We start from the raw sequence: 19,403 nt of genomic DNA, 5'->3' as shown, positions 1-19,403 counted from the left end.
GACTTATAGATAAAATTTTTTGTGTGTAGTACAATAAAATGAACAGCGGGGGGCAGCAAACGACCACTTATTGGCTTATTATAACCAAGACTAAGCCCATACACATGTGTACCAAGTTTGGTGAAGATATCTCATTTTGTTCTTGAGTTATAGCCATTTTAGTAAAATAGGCTCCTCCCACAACATTCGTTTAACATATTAGTTTTGTTCATCATGGACTCACCTTTCTAATGATACAAGACACTTGAGTCTACGACATACGGTTTAGGAGTTATGAGCAGTTAAATATGACTTAGAGATCAATTATTTTGTGTGTAGTACAATAAAATGAACAGCGGGGGGCAGCAAACGACCACTTATTGGCTTAATATACCATTATTTTGATATGAACTCTGTAATTTTCACCTTTTTAACTGTTATAGAGGCAAATATTGTCCGATCTGTCTGAAATTTTTCATGCTTGTTAAGAGGCATAGGATACATGTACTGACTTGTTTTTAAGTAGATCTGAGCATTCATTGAATAGATATAGGCATTTGGAGACACTTGGTCAAGGCCACATCTTGAAATTACCCTGTTATAACCATTCAGATGCAAAAGTTTAACTTTTTTTTATAATTATTGCTCTAAAGAGTCCAGAGAATTGTACTGCACTGGTTTGGTTCTGATCAGGTCGAAAAATCTATTACTAGTTTGCAAAAAGAGGTTTTTAACATAATCGTTAATATTTAATGAACGATTTGATTGACAGTATTGGTTCTTGAGGCAAAGTTGTTTAGCATGAGGAGATCTATCATAATATATGCATATTATGTGGATGTTTTTAACCCCACCTGATTACAGAGATGGAAAATACCATTTACAGCCAATACAGGCAATTCATCATAGGGAATACATGGTTTTCAAAGCTTTTTAACAGTTATAGCGCCACCTATGGTCCAATCTCCATGAAACTTTGCACACTTCTTCAGCATGTTATGTCACATATACATAACAATTTTAGTGACGTTTTGAGTTTTCCATTAAGATTTATAGGCTATTGAGTGTATTTTGCTACATCCCTCTTCTAAATGACACTGTTATAGCCATCTAAATGCAAAAGTTGGACTTTTTTTTGATAATTATTGATCTAGAGAGTCCAAAGAATTGTCCTAGACTGGTTTGGTTCTGATCGGGCAAAAAACCAGGGACTAGTTCGCAAAAGTAGGTTTTTAACATAATTGCAAATATTTAATGAACGGTTTGATTGACAGCAATGCTTCTAGAGGCAAAGTTGTTCAGCATGAGGAGACCTATAATATGATGTGTATATTTGGTTGATGTGTGCAACACCACGTGATTAAAGAGCCATAAAACTCGTTAGCGCCAACTAGTGGCTGATTTCTTTCAAAATTCTTACAGACCTCTAGGGCCATGAGTCAAAGATGCCCACCAAGTTTCATTCCGATCGGCCTCCGTTAACCTTGTCTTAGAGGTGCTCAAACTTCATTAGCCGATAGCAGCCATGTTTTTTGAGATACGCCAATGTCCTCATAGACATATATGTTAGCTTGGACCAAGACACGGCATACCAATTTTCAAGTCAATCGGACTAGCGGTCGGGTGGTTATAGCCATTTTCATATTTTTTTGGTGTTATAGCGCCACCAAGTGGTCAATCGTCGCGATTTTTTTATCGTGACCAAAGACTTAGCCCACACACATGTGTACCAAGTTTGGTAAAGATATCTCATTTTGTTCTTGAGTTATAGCCATTTAAGTAAAATAGGCTCCTCCCACAACATTCGTTTTCCGCCCCTTTGCAACCTTGAAGTGAAATTTATACTTTTTTTCGATAATTATTGATATTCAGACTCCAGAGAACATTTCTGCACTGGTTTGGTTCCGATCGGGCAAAAATCCAGGGACTAGTTCGCAAAAGTAGTTTTTTGACAAAATTCAAAATGGCGGAAAATCTATTATGACGGAAATGAAATCGGAGATATACGTTTTTTTCGTCAGGGACTCACCTTTCCAATGATATAAGACACTTGAGTCTACGACATACGGTTTAGGAGTTATGAGCAGTTTCGCGCAATTGATTGCTATAGCGCCACCTATAGGCCAATCTGGCTCATAATTTGATAACCTCTCCTCGATTTTTGTACTACCATCTGACTAAGTTTCAAAGCTCCAGCACTTACGGTTTGGGCTGCACGATGCGTTTTACGGCAGAATAATAATAATAATAATAATAATAATTAAAGCTGCAAGCAGCATTTAGCGGGGTTCAAGCCTTTAAGGCCTTTAAGCACACAAGCATCAAAAGACATTACGTTTTATTTAGCAAGATTTTAAACACTGAAATAATAGATGGAAAACTTAAATTACAGGCAATTTACCATAGGAAACATATGCTTGTTAGCGCCTACTAGTGGCCAATTTCTTAAAAAATTCTTACAGACCTCTAGGGCCATGAGTCAAACATACCCATTGAGTTTCGTTCTGATCGGCCTAAGTTAACCTTGTCTAATAGGTGCTCAAATTTAATTGGCTGTGGCGGCCATGTTTTTTGAGTTACGCCAATGTCCTCATAGACATGCATGGTACCTTGGACCAAGACAATGCATACCAATTTTCAAGTCAATCGGACTAGCGGTCGAGTGGTTATAGCCATTTTCATGTTTTTTTCATGTTATAGCGCCACCAAGTGTTCAATCGTTGCGATTGTTTTATCGTGACCAAAGACTGAGCCCATACACATGTGTACAAAGTTTGGTGAAGATATCTCATTTCGTTCTTGAGTTATAGCCCTTTTAGTAAAATAGGCTCTGAAACAGGCTTCAAACCAGTTGTTCCATTATGCATGCTTACACACACACACACACACACACACACACACACACACACACACACACACACACACACACACACACACACACACACACACACACACACACACACACACACACACACACACATTTTTTTTAATGCTATGGTCTATAATCATTTCACATAGATCTTTGTAACCATTAATCAGATTATTAAAAGTGTATTCAGAAACATTGGACTACACACAAATTATGTTGTAGATACAGACATTATAACTATATGATGTTGCAGTAAACATAACAAAATTCCTGCAAGTCTCCTTCAAGATTCACATTTCTCAATGTGACACAATTGTCAGTAGTAATACTTAATAGATTAATTTTGACTACATGTGATGTAAATGTTTAAATAGTGATTTTTTTTAAAGTCTAAATATGACTTATAGATCAATTTTTGTGTGTGTAGTACAATAAAATGAACAGCGGGGGGCAGCAAACGACCACTTATTGGCTTATTATAACCAAGACTAAGCCCATACACATGTGTACCAAGTTTGGTTAAGATATCTCATTTTGTTCTTGAGTTATAGCCATTTTAGTAAAATAGGCTCCTCCCACAACATTCGTTTAACATGTTAGTTTTGTTCATCATGGACTCACCTTTCTAATGATACAAGACACTTGAGTCTACGACATACGGTTTAGGAGTTATGAGCAGTTAAATATGACTTAGAGATCAATTATTTTGTGTGTAGTACAATAAAATGAACAGCGGGGGGCAGCAAACGACCACTTATTGGCTTAATATACCATTATTTTGATATGAACTCTGTAATTTTCACCTTTTTAATTGTTATAGAGGCAAATATTGTCCGATCTGTCTGAAATGTTTCATGCTTGTTAAGAGGCATAGGATACATGTACTGACTTGTTTTTAAGTAGATCTGAGCATTCATTGAATAGATATAGGCATTTGGAGACACTTGGTCAAGGCCACATCTTGAAATTACCCTGTTATAACCATTCAGATGCAAAAGTTTAACTTTTTTTTATAATTATTGCTCTAAAGAGTCCAGAGAATTGTACTGCACTGGTTTGGTTCTGATCAGGTCGAAAAATCTATTACTAGTTTGCAAAAAGAGGTTTTTAACATAATCGTTAATATTTAATGAACAATTTGATTGACAGTATTGGTTCTTGAGGCAAAGTTGTTTAGCATGAGGAGATCTATCATAATATATGCATATTATGTGGATGTTTTTAACCCCACCTGATTACAGAGATGGAAAATACCATTTACAGCCAATACAGGCAATTCATCATAGGGAATACATGGTTTTCAAAGCTTTTTAACAGTTATAGCGCCACCTATGGTCCAATCTCCATGAAACTTTGCACACTTCTTCAGCATGTTATGTCACATATACATAACAATTTTAGTGACGTTTTGAGTTTTCCATTAAGATTTATAGGCTATTGAGTGTATTTTGCTACATCCCTCTTCTAAATGACACTGTTATAGCCATCTAAATGCAAAAGTTGGACTTTTTTTTGATAATTATTGATCTAGAGAGTCCAAAGAATTGTCCTAGACTGGTTTGGTTCTGATCGGGCAAAAAACCAGGGACTAGTTCGCAAAAGTAGGTTTTTAACATAATTGCAAATATTTAATGAACAATTGGATTGACAGCAATGGTTCCAGAGGCAAAGTTGTTCAATATGAGGAGGTCTATCAAACGATATGCATATTTCGTGGATGTGTTAAACACCACGTGATTACAGTGCCATAAAACTTGTTAGCGCCAACTAGTGGCCGATTTCTTTCAAAATTCTTATAGACCTCTAGGGCCATAAGTCAAACATACCCATCGAGTTTCGTTCTGATCGGCCTCCGTTAACCTTGTCTAATAGGTGCTCAAATTTAATTGGCCTTGGCGGCCATGTTTTTTGAGATACGCCAATGTCCTCATAGACATACATGGTACCTTGGACCAAGACACTGCATACCAATTTTCAAGTCAATCGGACTAGCGGTCGGGTGGTTATAGCCATTTTCATGTTTTTTTCGTGTTATAGCGCCACCAAGTGTTCAATCATCGCGGTTTTTTTATCGTGACCAAAAACTGAGCCTATACACATGTGTACCAAGTTTGGTGAAGATATCTCATTTTGTTCTTGAGTTATAGCCATTTTAGTAAAATAGGCTCCTCCCACAACATTCGTTTTCCGCCCCTTAGCAACCGTGAATAGAAATTTCAACTTTTTTTCGATAATTATTGATATTCAGACTCCAGAGAACATTTCTGCACTGGTTTGGTTCCGATCGGTCTAAAATCCAGGGACTAGTTCGCAAAAGTAGTTTTTTGACAAAATTCAAAATGGCGGAAAATCTATCATGGCGGAAATGAAATCGGAGATATACGTTTTGTTCGTCATGGACTCACCTTTCCAATGATATAAGACACTTGAGTCTACGACATACGGTTTAGGAGTTATGAGCAGTTTCGCGCAATTGATTGCTATAGCGCCACCTATAGGCCAATCTGGCTCATAATTTGATAACCTCTCCTCGATTTGTGTACTATCATCTGACAAAGTTTCAAAGTTCCAGCCCTTACGGTTTGGGCTGCACGATGCGTTTTAGCGGAGAATAATAATAATAATAATAATAATAATAAAAATCAATACAATTACAATAGGGTTTCAGCACTTCGTGCTTGAACCCCTAATAAAAATCAGCACAAATACAATAGGTGTTCAGCACTTCGTGCTTGAACCCCTAAAAATCAATACAATTACAATAGGGTTTCAGCACTTCGTGCTTGAACCCCTAATCAGTACAATTACAATAGGGTTTCAGCACTTCGTGCTTGAACCCCTAATAATAAAAATCAGCACAAATACAATAGGGTTTCAGCACTTCGTGCTTGAACCCCTAATTAAAGCTGCAAGCAGCATTTAGCGGGGTTCAAGCCTTTAAGGCCTTTAAGCACACAAACATCAAAAGACATTAATTTTTATTTAGCAAGATTTTAAACACTGAAATAATAGATGGAAAATACCATTTACAGTCAATACAGGCAATTTACAATAGGAAATACGTGGTTTTAAAAGGCTTTTAACAGTTATAGCGTCACCTATGGTCCGATTTCCATAAAACTTTGCATGCTTGTTAAAGATGTTATCTTACATATGCAAAAACAATTTTCGTGAAGTTTTGAGTTTTCCCTTAGAATTTATAGGCTTTTGAGTGTATGTTGCCACACCTCTTTTCTAAATGACCCTGTAATAGCCATTCAAATGCAAAAGTTCAACTTTTTTTCAATAATTATTGATCTAGAGAGTCCAGAGAATTATCCTAGACTAGTTTGGTTCCAATCGGGCAAAAAACCAGGGACTAGTTCGCAAAAGTAGGTTTTGAACATACTCAGGAATATTTAATGAACATATTAATTGACAGCAACAGTTCTAGAGAAAAAGTTGTTTGGTATGAGGAGATCTATCAAATGATATGCATATTTCGTGGATGTGTGCAACACCACGTGATTACAGAGCCGTAAAACTCGTTAGCGCCAACTAGTGGCCGATTTCTTTCAAAATTCTTACAGACCTCTAGGGCCATGAGACTTGTCTAATAGGTGCTCAAATTTAATTGGCTGTGGCAGCCATGTTTTTTAAGATACGCCAATGTCCTCATAGACATACTTGGTACCTTGGACCAAGACACTGCATACCAATTTTCAAGTCAATCGGACCAGCGGTCAGGTGGTTAAAGCCATTTTGATGTTTTTTCACGTTATTGTGCCACCAAGTGTTAAATCGTCGCGATTTTTTTATCGTGACCAAAGACTCAGCCTATACACATGTGTACCAAGTTTGGTGAAGATATCTCATTTTGTTCCTGAGTTATAGCCCTTTTAGTAAATAGGCTCCCCCCTGAACGATTATTTTTACGCTCCTTAACAACCGTGAATATAAATTTCGACTTTTTTTGATAATTATTGATAATCTGACTCCAGAGAACATTTTGACACTGGTTTGGTTCCGATCCGGCAAAAAACCTAGGACTAGTTTGCAAAAGTAGTTGTTTGACAAAATGCAAAATGGCGGAAAATCTATCATGGCGGAAATGAAATCGGAGATATACGTTTTATTCGTCATGGACTCACCTTTCCAATGATATAAGACACTTGAGTCTACGACATACGGTTTAGGAGTTATGAGCCATTTCGCCCTTTTGATTGCTGTAGCGCCACCTATTGGCCAATCAAGTTCATACTCTGACAACATTAGCCTCGATTTTTGTACTACCATCTGATAAAGTTTCAAGTCTCTAGCATTTACGCTTTGGTCTGCACGATCACAGTTTAAATATGATTGAACAATATTAGTTTAGAGGATAAGCCAATGAGTGGTCTTCTGCTGCCATCTGGTGGCAATTTTAGGTAATACGCCATAATATATTTGAAATAAATTAATTTGACAAAATGTAATTGTAAATATTGTAATAGTGACTTTATAATGTCTAAATAGGAATTATAGAACATGATAAGTAAATAGAATGACAAAATGACCATTTAAGCCCAGCAGGTGGCAGCAGAGAACCACTCATTGGCTCATTTTCATTTTAAATGTCTGTTTTTCATTTAATTGGCACATTTTCCAAGTTAATGTCTTCAGACGTGCTTAACTCACATGCACATTTTGTTGGAGATATAGATATTTGAAATAAATGATGGGTAACAAATAGCTTATTCCAGGTTTTCCCCTTTAAAACATATTTTCAGGCATTATTTTAATTGTAATTTAATAATTATTGTAAAAACATTAATCAAATGAACAAATTAATTGATAAACATTGACAAAATGTCATTTGCAACATTTATTATAATGATTTTATAAAGTTTAAATATGCTTAGTAAGCAGAATGAACCAATGAGTGGTCTTCTGCTGCCATCTGGTGGCAATTTTAGGTAATACGTTTTTAACATAATTGTGAATAAATAAATAACAATTTGATTGACAGTATTGGTTCTTGAGGCAAAGTTGTTCAGTATGAAGAGATCTATCATAATTTCTGCACATTATGTGGATGTTTTTTACCCCACCTGATTACAGAGATAGAAAATACCATTTACAGCCAATACAGGCAATTCACCATAGGGAATACATGGTTTTCAAAGCTTTTTAACAGTTATAGCGCAACCTATGGTCCGATCTCCATAAAACTTTGCATGCTTCTTCAGCATGTTATGTCACATATACATAACAATTTTCGTGAAGTTTTGAGTTTTCCTTTAGGATTTATAAGCTGTATAGTGTATTTTGCTACGCCCCTCTTCTAAATGACCCTGTTATAGCCATCCAAATGCAAAAGTTCAATTTTTTTTCAATAATTATTAATCTAGAGAGTCCAGAGAATTGTCCTAGACTGGTTTGGTTCCGATCAGGCAAAAATCCAGGGACTAGTTCGCAAAAGTAGGTTTTAAACATAATTGCAAATATTTAATGAACGCTTTGATTGACAGCAATGCTTCTAGAGGCAAAGTTATTCAGCATGAGGAGACCTATCATATGATATGTATATTTGGTTTATGTGTGCAACACCACGTGATTACAGGGCCATAAAACTCGTTAGCGCCAACTAGAGGCCGATTTCTTTCAAAATTCTTACAGACCTCTAGGGCCATGAGTCAAACATGCCCACCGAGTTTCATTCCGATCGGCCTCCGTTAACCTTGTCTTAGAGGTGCTCAAACTTCATTAGCCGATAGCGGCCATGTTTTTTGAGATACGCCAATGTCCTCATAGACATATATGGTACCTTGGACCAAGACACTGCATACCAATTTTCAAGTCAATTGGACTAGCGGTCGGGTGGTTATAGCCATTTTCATGTTTTTTTTGTGTTATAGCGCCACCAAGTGTTCAATCGTCGCGATTGTTTTATCGTGACCAAAGACTCAGCCCATACACATGTGTACCAAGTTTGGTAAAGATATCTCATTTTGTTCTTGAGTTATAGCCATTTTAGTAAAATAGGCTCCTCCCACAACATTCGTTTTCCGCACCTTAGCAACCGTGAATCGAAATTTCAACTTTTTTTCGATAATTATTGATAGTCAGACTCCAGAGAACATTTCTGCACTGGTTTGGTTCCGATCGGGTTAAAATCCAGGGACTAGTTCGCAAAAGTAGTTTTTCAACAAAATTCAAAATGACGGAAAAATTTGCCTACCGGAAATGAAATCGGAGATATACATTATTTACGTCAGGTATTCAGCTTTCCAATGATATAAGACACTTGAGTCTATGACTTACGGTTTAGGAGTTATGAGCAGTTTCGCGCAATTGATTGCTATAGCGCCACCTATAGGCCAATTTGGCTCATAATTTGATAACCTCTCCTCGATTTTTGGGCTACCATCTGACAAAGTTTCAATGCTCCAGCCTTTACGGTTTGGGCTGCACGATGCGTTTTAGCGGAGAATAATAATAATAAAAACCCTTACAATTACAATAGGGTTTCAGCACTTCGTGCTTGAACCCCTAATTAAAGCTGCGAGCAGCATTTAGCGGGGTTCAAGCCTTTAAGGCCTTTAAGCACACAAGCATCAAAAGACATTAAGTTTTATTTAGCAAGATTTTAAACACTGAAATAATAGATGGAAAACTCAAATTACAGGCAATATAGGCAATTTACCATAGGAAACATATGGTTTTTAACAATTATAGCGCCACCTATGGTCCGATCTCTATAAAGCTTTGTATGCTTGTTAAGGATCTAATGTCACACATGCCCACCAATTTTCGGGAAGTTTTGAGTTTTCCCTTAGAATTTATAGGCTATTGAGTGTGTTTTGCTACGTCCCTCTTCTAAATCACCCTGTTATAGTCATCTAAATGTAAAAGTTGAACTTTTTTTTGATAATTATTGATCTAGAGAGTCCAGAGAATTGTCCTAGACTGGTTTGGTTCCGATCGGGCAAAAAACCAGGGACTAGTTTGCAAAAGTAGGTTTTTAACATTATTGCAAATATTTAATGAACAATTTGATTGACAGCAATGGTTATAGAGGCAAAGTTGTTCAATATGAGGAGATCTATCAATTGATATGCATATTTTGTGGATGTGTGCAACACCACGTGATTACAGAGCCATAAAACTCGTTAGCGCCAACTAGTGGCCGATTTCTTTCAAAATTCTTACATACCTCTAGGGCCATGAGTCAAACATACCCATTGAGTTTCGTTCTGATCGGCCTCCGTTAACCTTGTCTAATAGGTGCTCATATTTAATTGGCTGTGGCGGCCATGTTTTTTGAGATACGCCAATGTCCTCATAGACATACATGGTACCTTGGACCAAGACACTGCATACCCATTTTCAAGTCAATCGGACTAGCGGTCGGGTGGTTATAGCCATTTTCATGTTTTTTTCGTGTTATAGCGCCACCAAGTGTTCAATCGTCGCGATTTTTTTATCATGACCACAAATTGAGGTCTTACACATGTGTACCAAGTTTGATGATGATATCTCATTTTGTTCTTGAGTTATAGCCATTTTAGTAAAATAGGCTCCTCCCACAACAATCGTTTTGCGCCCCTTAGCGACCGTGAATAGAAATTTCAACTTTTTTTCAATAATTATTGATAATCAGACTCCAGAGAACATTTCTGCACTGGTTTGGTTCCGATCAATCAAAAAACCTAGGACTAGTTTGAAAAAGTAGTTTTTTGACAAAATTCAAAATGGCGGAAAATCTATCATGGCGGAAATGAAATCGGAGATATACGTTGTGTTCGTCATAGACTCACCTTTCCAATGATATAAGACACTTGAGTCTACGACATAGGGTTTAGGAGTTATGAGCCATTTCACGCATTTGATTGCTGTAGCGCCACCTATTGGCCAATCGGGTTCATTCTCTGACAACATTAGCCTCGATTTTTGTACCACCATCTGATGAAGTTTCAAGTCTCTAGCATTTACGCTTTGGTCTGCACGATCACAGTTTAAATATGATTGAACAATATTAGTTTAGAGGATAAGCCAATGAGTGGTCTTCTGCTGCCATCTGGTGGCAATTTTAGGTAATACGCCATAATATATTTGAAATAAATTAATTTGACAAAATATAATTGTAAATATTGTAATAGTGACTTTATAATGTCTAAATAGGAATTATAGAACATGATAAGTAAATAGTATGACAAAATGACCATTTAAGCCCAGCAGGTGGCAGCAGAGAACCACTCATTGGCTCATTTTCATTTTAAATGTCTGTTTTTCATTTAATGGGCACATTTCCAAGTTAATGTCTTCAAACATGCTTAGCTCAAATGTACATTTTGTTGGAGATATAGATATTTGAAATAAATGATGGGTAACAAATAGCTTATTCCAGGTTTTCCCCTTTAAAATATATTTTCAGGCATTATTTTAATTGTAATTTAATAATTATTGTAAAAACATTAATCAAATGAACAAATTAATTGATAAACATTGACAAAATGTCATTTGCAACATTTATTATAATGATTTTATAAAGTTTAAATATGCTTAGTAAGCAGAATGAACCAATGAGTGGTCTTCTGCTGCCATCTGGTGGCAATTTTAGGTAATAAGTTTTTAACATAATTGTGAATAAATAAATAACAATTTGATTGACAGTATTGGTTCTTGAGGCAAAGTTGTTCAGTATGAGGAGATCTATCATAATTTCTGCATATTATGTGGATGTTTTTACCCCACCTGATTACAGAGATGGAAAATACCATTTACAGCCAATACAGGCAATTCACCATAGGGAATACATGGTTTTCCAAGCTTTTTAACAGTTATAGCGCCACATATGGTCCGATCTCCATGAAACTCTGCATGCTTCTTCAGCATTTTATGTCACATATACATAACAAGTTTCGTGAAGTTTTGAGTTTTCCTTTAGGATTTATAGGCTTTTGAGTGTATTTAGCTACGCCCCTCTTCTAAATGACCCTGTTATAGCCATCTAAATGCAAAAGTTCAACTTTTTTTCGATAATTATTGATCTAGAGAGTCCAGAGAATTGTTCTAGACTAGTTTGGTTCCAATCGGGCAAAAATCCAGGGACTAGTTTGAAAAAGTAGTTTTTAAACATAATTGCAAATATTTAATGAACGGTTTGATTGACAGATATGCTTCTAGAGGCAAAGTTGTTCAGCATGAGGAGACCTATCATATGATATGTATATTTGGTTGATGTGTGCAACACCACGTGATTACAGAGCCATAAAACTCGTTAGCGCCAACTAGTGGCCGATTTCTTTCAAAATTCTTACAGACCTCTAGGGCCGTGAGTCAAAGATGCCCACCAAGTTTCATTCCGATCGGCCTCCGTTAACCTTGTCTTAGAGGTGCTCAAATTTCATTAGCCGATAGCAGCCATGTTTTTTGAGATACGCCAATGTCCTCATAGACATGCATGGTACCTTGGACCAAGACACTGCATACCAATTTTCAAGTCAATCGGACTAGCGGTCGGGTGGTTATAGCCATTTTCATGTTTTTTTCGTGTTATAGCGCCACCAAGTGTTCAATCGTCGCGATTTTTTTATCGTGACCAAAAACTCAGCCCATACACATGTGTACCAAGTTTGGTAAATATATCTAATTTTTTTCTTGAGTTATAGCCATTTTAGTAAAATAGGCTCCTCCCACAACATTCGTTTTCCGCCCCTTTGCGACCGTGAATCAAAATTTCTACTTTTTTTCAATAATTATTGATATTCAGATTCCAGAGAACATTTCTGCACTGGTTTGGTTCCGATCGGGCAAAAATCCAGGGACTAGTTCGCAAAAGTAGTTTTTTGACATAATTCAAAATGGCGGAAAATCTATTATGACGGAAATGAAATCGGAGATATACGTTTTGTTCGTCAGGGACTCACCTTTCCAATGATATAAGACAATTGAGTCTACGACATACGGTTTAGGAGTTATGAGCAGTTTCGCGCAATTGATTGCTATAGCGCCACCTATAGGCCAATCTGGCTCATAATTTGATAACCTCTCCTCGATTTTTGTACTACCATCTGACAAAGTTTCAAAGCTCCAGCACTTACGGTTTGGGCTGCACGATGCGTTTTATGGCAGAATAATAATAATAATAATAATAATAAAAATCAGCACAAATACAATAGGTGTTCAGCACTTCGTGCTTGAACCCCTAAAAATCAGCACAAATACAATAGGTGTTCAGCACTTCGTGCTTGAACCCCTAATAATAATAAATCTAACCATTTCAATAGATGCCTCAGCACCTTCGGTGCTTGGCCCCTAATTGAATGGAGTCAATGGCTGAATCTGAAATCACCCCCGAAACCCCCAATCACAAGTAAGTAAGTATCTAAGTACATTTTATTTGTATAGCACATTTAAACATAGCAGAACTATCTAAAGTGCTGAACAGATTAAAGAGAAATAAAATAAAAAGATAAAAACTAGAATAGAATAGAATAGAATAGAATAGAATAGAATAGAATAGAATAGAATAGAATAGAATAGAATAGAATAGAATAGAATAGAATAGAAACAAAGTGAAACCAGAACAAACAAACAGTCGGACAGAAGTATAATAATATTAAAATGTCAGGGAATATAGAAACATCTTCAATTTTGACTTAAAAATAGTAATGGTAGGTGCAAGGCGGATGTCCAGGGGCAATTGATTCCAAAGACGGGGGGCGGCAACAGAAAAAGCTCTATCTCCCTTAGTTACTATTCCCTCTGTAGTCCACTAATACAGTTCACTTGAAGGAGTGAATGAACACGAGAGCGCAAATATGTACAGCTGTTGAGTGTATATCAGCTGTACACTCGTTATTGTGGTGCAATGTGGGATAGAATGAGTGCACTCGATAATGTCCAGTATGGTTTTGGACACCACTACAAATGGCTGTTCCCTCAAATAATGCCCTATTTGAAGGTATAGGGGGCGATTTCGAATTCAGCCAATGTCTTATTCTTAAAGACTTGTTTCGTTGCGTTTGTGAGTGTCAGCGTTACTTTCAAAAAGGTGATTTGGTCTATTTTGACCGCTACCATATAGATATCAGTGTTCATAGCCAAACTATACATTTTTATCCCAGTACACATTTGTCCCCTGTTATTTAAATGTTTGTTAAACATAAATAACGATAATGTGTGGTTGAAAAGACTGTTTGTGAAGATGCTTCATACTGCACATTTACATGGAACTGCTCTCGCAGATTTGTATGTTGCATTGCGGTGATCGTACTTTACAAGGTTAACCAAAGTCTATAAAATCTTTGGTTAAAAGCCTGTTTCACATCACTAGCATCAGCGGAGCGTGAGCAGCGTGCGTTTTCAATGCCCATATGAATGACGGTGCGCGTCCACTGGCGCGGAGCAGAATGGGCGTTTTCAATTAATTCTTGCTAAACTTCCATAGGAATTAACTGAAAACGCTCAATCTGCTCCGCGCCAGTGGACGCACACCGTGAGAGCATGAAGCGTGGCGGTCAACCCTCTCATTCATTAACATGGGAAAATACGCGCTCCACTGACGCTTGTGACATGAAACAGCCTTAGTAATAGATGCGGAATCGTTGTCATTTAGAAATAAGATCACGTGGGTGTTTGAATTGAGATTGCGATCTTTTAACAGTTAATCGTGCAGCTCTAGTTACTAGACACGTGATTGTGAAGCGCAGAGCGGATCTCTTGCACTGTATGATGTGAATGATATCTAATTAATAAGTTACATTTATATAGCGCTTTTCTGGGCACTCAAAGCGCTTTACATGGAAGGAGGGAATCTCCTCAACCACCACCAAAGTGCAGTATCCTCCTGGATGATGCGACGGCAGCCATATTGCGCCAGAACGCCCACCACACACCAGCTGATTGGTGGAGAGGAGACATAGTGATAAAGCCAATCAGTATATCGGTATATGGGGATTATTAAGAAGCCATGATGGACAGGGGCCAATGGGCAAATTTGGCCAGGATGCCGGGGTTACACCCCTACTATTTTTTTTTTCGAAGGACATCCTGGGATTTTTAATGACCACAGAGAGTCATAATGTCCCCATCACTATACTGGGGTGCACCCCCTGCTGGCCTCACTAAAACCTCTTCCAGCAGCTACCTAGCTTTCCCAGGAGGTCTCCCATCCAGGTACTGACCAGGCTCAGCCCTGCTTAGCTTCAGTGGGAAACCAGTCTTGGGCTCCAGGGTGATATGGCTGCTGGCCATGCCAACCAAATATTCCCCCTGACAGAGTAACAGGGCAGGACTAGTACTGCTGTGTGGACATGGCCTATATAAGTACCCTAAATGTGTTTGTCTTTGACTGCCCTGTTACTCTGTCAGGGGGAATATTTGGTAGGCATGGTAACCACAGGTAAGAGTCGGCTCATTCCCTTTTGCAAAGGCACCTTGAAGTGTTCCCTTATGACTTGAGGAGTTTATTTGGCTGCTTGATGAGAAACAGTGTGAAATGTGCTGTTTGACTGTGGATATGAGCAGCAGGCATCATTGTTAGCTTTTTGATCTTCAATCAAACTCTTAATGGTGTGCAAACCTGTTGAACATCAATGTGCACTAGGTTTTGGTGTCTCTATCATCATATTTCTTTAATAAATATGGCTAATAAAGCAGAAATCAGTTGTGCGTTTGACCTTTTTGCACTCTTTCAATGATACAGAGTACTAATGACCAGAAATCTACATTATTGTGATCAGGTTAGCCATTATATGCTGTACTCTAGCCGTTGGGTGTTGACAGAAGGTGTACATGTGTCTTCGGCATGAGACTCTCTGCTCATTAGCACTGAGCCGCATCCCCGTCCAGTCCTTTCATTAGCATTTGAAGTCTGTGATGGGCCCGAGTTTGAAAAGGGCTTCCACGTCTCACAGCATCGGGTTCGGTGACACCTAGAACAACCCTGCCTCTGCAAAAGTCTCACAGTGTTCCCACTCGTTCACCTGGCAGGCAAAATATGGCGCCTGTCCCTGTCTTTTTCTATCTCCTCATCCTGCGTACTCACTGATAAGACCGCCGTTCCCCCCATCCCGTAATGGAGACGAGGATGGGGATTGGGCCTATTGACCTCCCCGGCTCTTATCAGCTTTATCTGATTTACATTGCCAAATCAGAATCTACTATATTGATTACAACATAATTAGTTAATTATGGACAGGAAGGAGAGGAGAGCATGGACTGCAGGGTGAAGGGCATGTGGGGCTTCAGCAGATGCACCGTATGAATGTTAAATGAGAGCTGAACTTCATGCACTTTGTGTTTCTTACAATAGTTTTATGAATATAGAAATAATGTTTTTAGTTTTTTTTACAGATGTCATTTTAATTTTAATTTATTGCAGTTAATTATAAAACATGATGCATTTATTTATGCCCTCCCGAGTCAAATTTAAATCTCATAAGGATTTTTTGTAACACTTTACAATAAGGTTTCATTAGTTAACATTAGTTAATTTATTAACTAACATTAACTAACCATGAGGAATACATTTGTTAATCTTTGTTAACGTTAGTTAATAAAAATACAGCTGTTCATGGTTTGTTCATGTTAGTTCACTGTGCATTAACTAATGTTAACAAGATTTTAATAATGTATTAGTAAATGTTGATAAATAAATGCTTTATAAGTGCAGTTCATTATTAGTTAATGTTAACTAATGTAGTTAACTAATGTTAACTAACGAACCTTATTGTAAAGTGTTAACAGATTTTTTGTAACACTTTACAATAAGGTTCAATTTGTTAATATTTGTTACTGACATAAATTAAATACCATGAACCAGCAATGAACAATCCTTTTAGTTAATGTTGTTTTTTACATGTACTAATATACATTTTTATTATTTCAAATGGTAGATAACACCATTGTAAATTATTATTTTAAGTATTTGTATTGTGAACAAATATGCTTTTCTGTGCTGCATATATTTGATCAAAAGTACAGTAGAAATAGTAATATTGTTTTCAGCATCATTACTCCAGTCTTCAGTGTCACATGATCCTTCAGAAATCATTCTGATATGCTGCTCAAGAAACAGTTATGCTGCTTAATATATTTTGTGGTATAATACGATTAGTTGATGAATAAAAAGTTCAAAACAACATGAATTTGAAATATAAATATTTTTTAACATTGTAAATGTCTTTACTGTCACTTTTGATCAATTGAATGTGTCCTTGCTGAATAAAAGTTTTCATTTTTTAAATACAATTATCTCACTAACCCTCTTATCCCTATTATAAATCTTACAAAATACTAATCTGAAAATACTGATTATTTGCAGTTAATTTGAGTAATTAATCACGGTATATAATGTAATTCATTTATTTTGACACTAATGTGAAATGTCCCTGAATGCTTTTGATGATGTTGCATTTTGTTTTGAGGAACAATATTTAGCGCAGCACTTACAGCATCTTCAGAATAGCATAATAATCGAAGCAAGATGGAGGTCTTGTACGGTTTATGTAAAATCGGATAGCTGGTGGTTAAGCAGACCTATAACTAAGGACAGAATCTCAGTGTCTTTCTTGACACCTTGACTCTGGAATAAAAATCCTATAGAGATTTATCGACACGATGAGCTGAAACTCATTTCAGCAGGACCAATCGAGCAGCGTGTTTTATGATGGCTGTACAAGGCCGTGTGAGAGGTTGTGTGCCAATGTGTTTTGAATCTATTAAGCATCTGTTACCTGACAGCAAATGGCTCTGTCACCATCTATCATACCTGCCTGGTTAGGGCCATACTGGCCTCTTGGCAGGGTATAAGCAGACTCTGTGTGTGTGTGTGGGTGGGTGCGACGGCACCGCAGCTGCATTTTAATGTATTCTCTCTGCTAATATGCTGCCTGTTTTCCTCATAGGTGTGATGAGTGTCAGCTCTGTTACCACTTCGGCTGTCTGGACCCTCCCCTGAAGAAGTCGCCCAAACAAACCGGCTACGGATGGATCTGTCAGGAATGTGACACCTCCTCATCAAAGGTGAGAGTCAACAGAATCCCCCCTTTACCCACTGCAGTCGTATTCATACATTCTCCCAGCATTTCAGCTGCATTATAGCAAAGGATGGTGCTAAAAACTTTTGAGTTATAGTTTGTTTCCCATTTTTGAGTTTTGCATCAATTGCCATCTAAAATCTAGTCAGCCGCCTACCTAGACAGCATTTTGAGTATTACAGGGCACTTCAGCTCTGAAATGTTGACAATATTGCAATATGGTCCCAGAATTAACTGCTCTATCCATTATGGCACTTAATGTGAAATATTGACTATAAATATATTTAATTCTGGACAATATCGATACAATTCTTAATGTATTCTAATTCCCCTGCTGAAAAAAAAAAACTTTATAAACCAGCATAAGTTGGCTTGCTGGTCTTAGTCTAGTCTCCCAACCTGTTCAGGCTGGTCTGTTGGCTGGTTTTTGGGCACTTTTCAGTGGCCGGCTGCATAGTTAAGGCCATTACATACTAATGAAAAAAGAAAAAAGAGTGAGAGCGAGAACCTTTTTAGGTAACTGACTTTATAGGGGGCAGGACTCCCAAACCAGGGCTGCTAGAACAAAATGACTCACAGCTTATTCTCGACTCATTATCTGACTTTTTTCTTGTGGGTGTCCAATAACTATTGTGTGATTGGTCAGAAATTTAAAGTGGGCGGGGTTAATGCGAAGAAACGGAAATGTTCGGCACCTGCTTTTCTCGTGAAGCTTGGAATGTCCTGGCCAGAACGAACTTTGTTCTTGTTCGTGCCACCTCAAGAAAACAAACAAATGTATTTGTTCTTGCAGAGTATGTACCAAGATTTATTCATTCTAAAAAAAAATCTTCAAGACTAGTCCTAATTTTTTTAAGAGGCCATGACATGAGAAATCAAATTTGCCTTGATCCTTTTAAATATAAGAGGTCTCTGTACCATTAAAACATCCTGCAAGTGTCATAGCTTAAAACGTCCTCTTCATTATAAACAAAGCATATATTTAATCAAGCTCCAAAGACAACTCATTTTGATATTGCGGGATCTGTGATGTCACACTGGCAAATACACTTGCATGTCCTGACCCCTATAAGGTCAGTTACCTAAAAAGGTAGATCGATCTAATTTGAATTGGAAAAGTAAGACTGATTACTTGTTGGCTAACTGCTAGTTGGTCAAACTACAGCTCTGGAAAAATCAATGTTAAGTGGTCTCTTAATATTTTCCAGAGCTGTAGTTCTTTAGACAGAGTCTTAACATAGTAGCTAAGATTATGCCACTGGGCTCTGCTCAGCCTGGCTGGAGGACCATCTTAAACTAGTTTAGACCTGCTGAGTAAACTAGCTTAGGCCAGTTTAAGCAGGCTTTACCTAATATTTGTTGCTATATATTTTCACACGTATTGCTGTTCCGTTAGCTTAGTGATATGCTAATGTGAGAGTTGTGAATTACGTCTCTGTTGTGGTAGCGCCTTTTTTGGGTGGCAGGAATGAGTTGCTTTCTGACACTTTGAAAATACATTAATTTTCTAATTAAACTTGTTTATTAAGTGATTTAATATAGGTTACACT

General features: G+C 37.4%; 1 protein-coding gene across 1 annotated transcript in view; it reads left to right on the top strand.

The window, feature by feature from the left end:
- The window catches only part of phf14 (PHD finger protein 14), a 153,845-nt gene that overhangs the window by 109,145 nt on the left and 25,297 nt on the right, over nucleotides 1-19,403 (top strand). Inside the window, exon 17 of the mRNA XM_079829377.1 lies at nucleotides 17,722-17,839. Within this exon, the coding sequence (XP_079685503.1) occupies nucleotides 17,722-17,839 (118 nt within the window). The remainder of the gene's footprint in view (nucleotides 1-17,721; nucleotides 17,840-19,403) is intronic.

The sequence above is a fragment of the Gobio gobio genome (genome assembly GCF_949357685.1).
Source record: "Gobio gobio genome assembly, chromosome: 11".
NCBI classification, from domain to species: domain Eukaryota; kingdom Metazoa; phylum Chordata; class Actinopteri; order Cypriniformes; family Gobionidae; genus Gobio; species Gobio gobio.
Note: the sequence above shows the minus strand (reverse complement) of the source record. Positions and strands in the feature narration are given on the sequence as shown.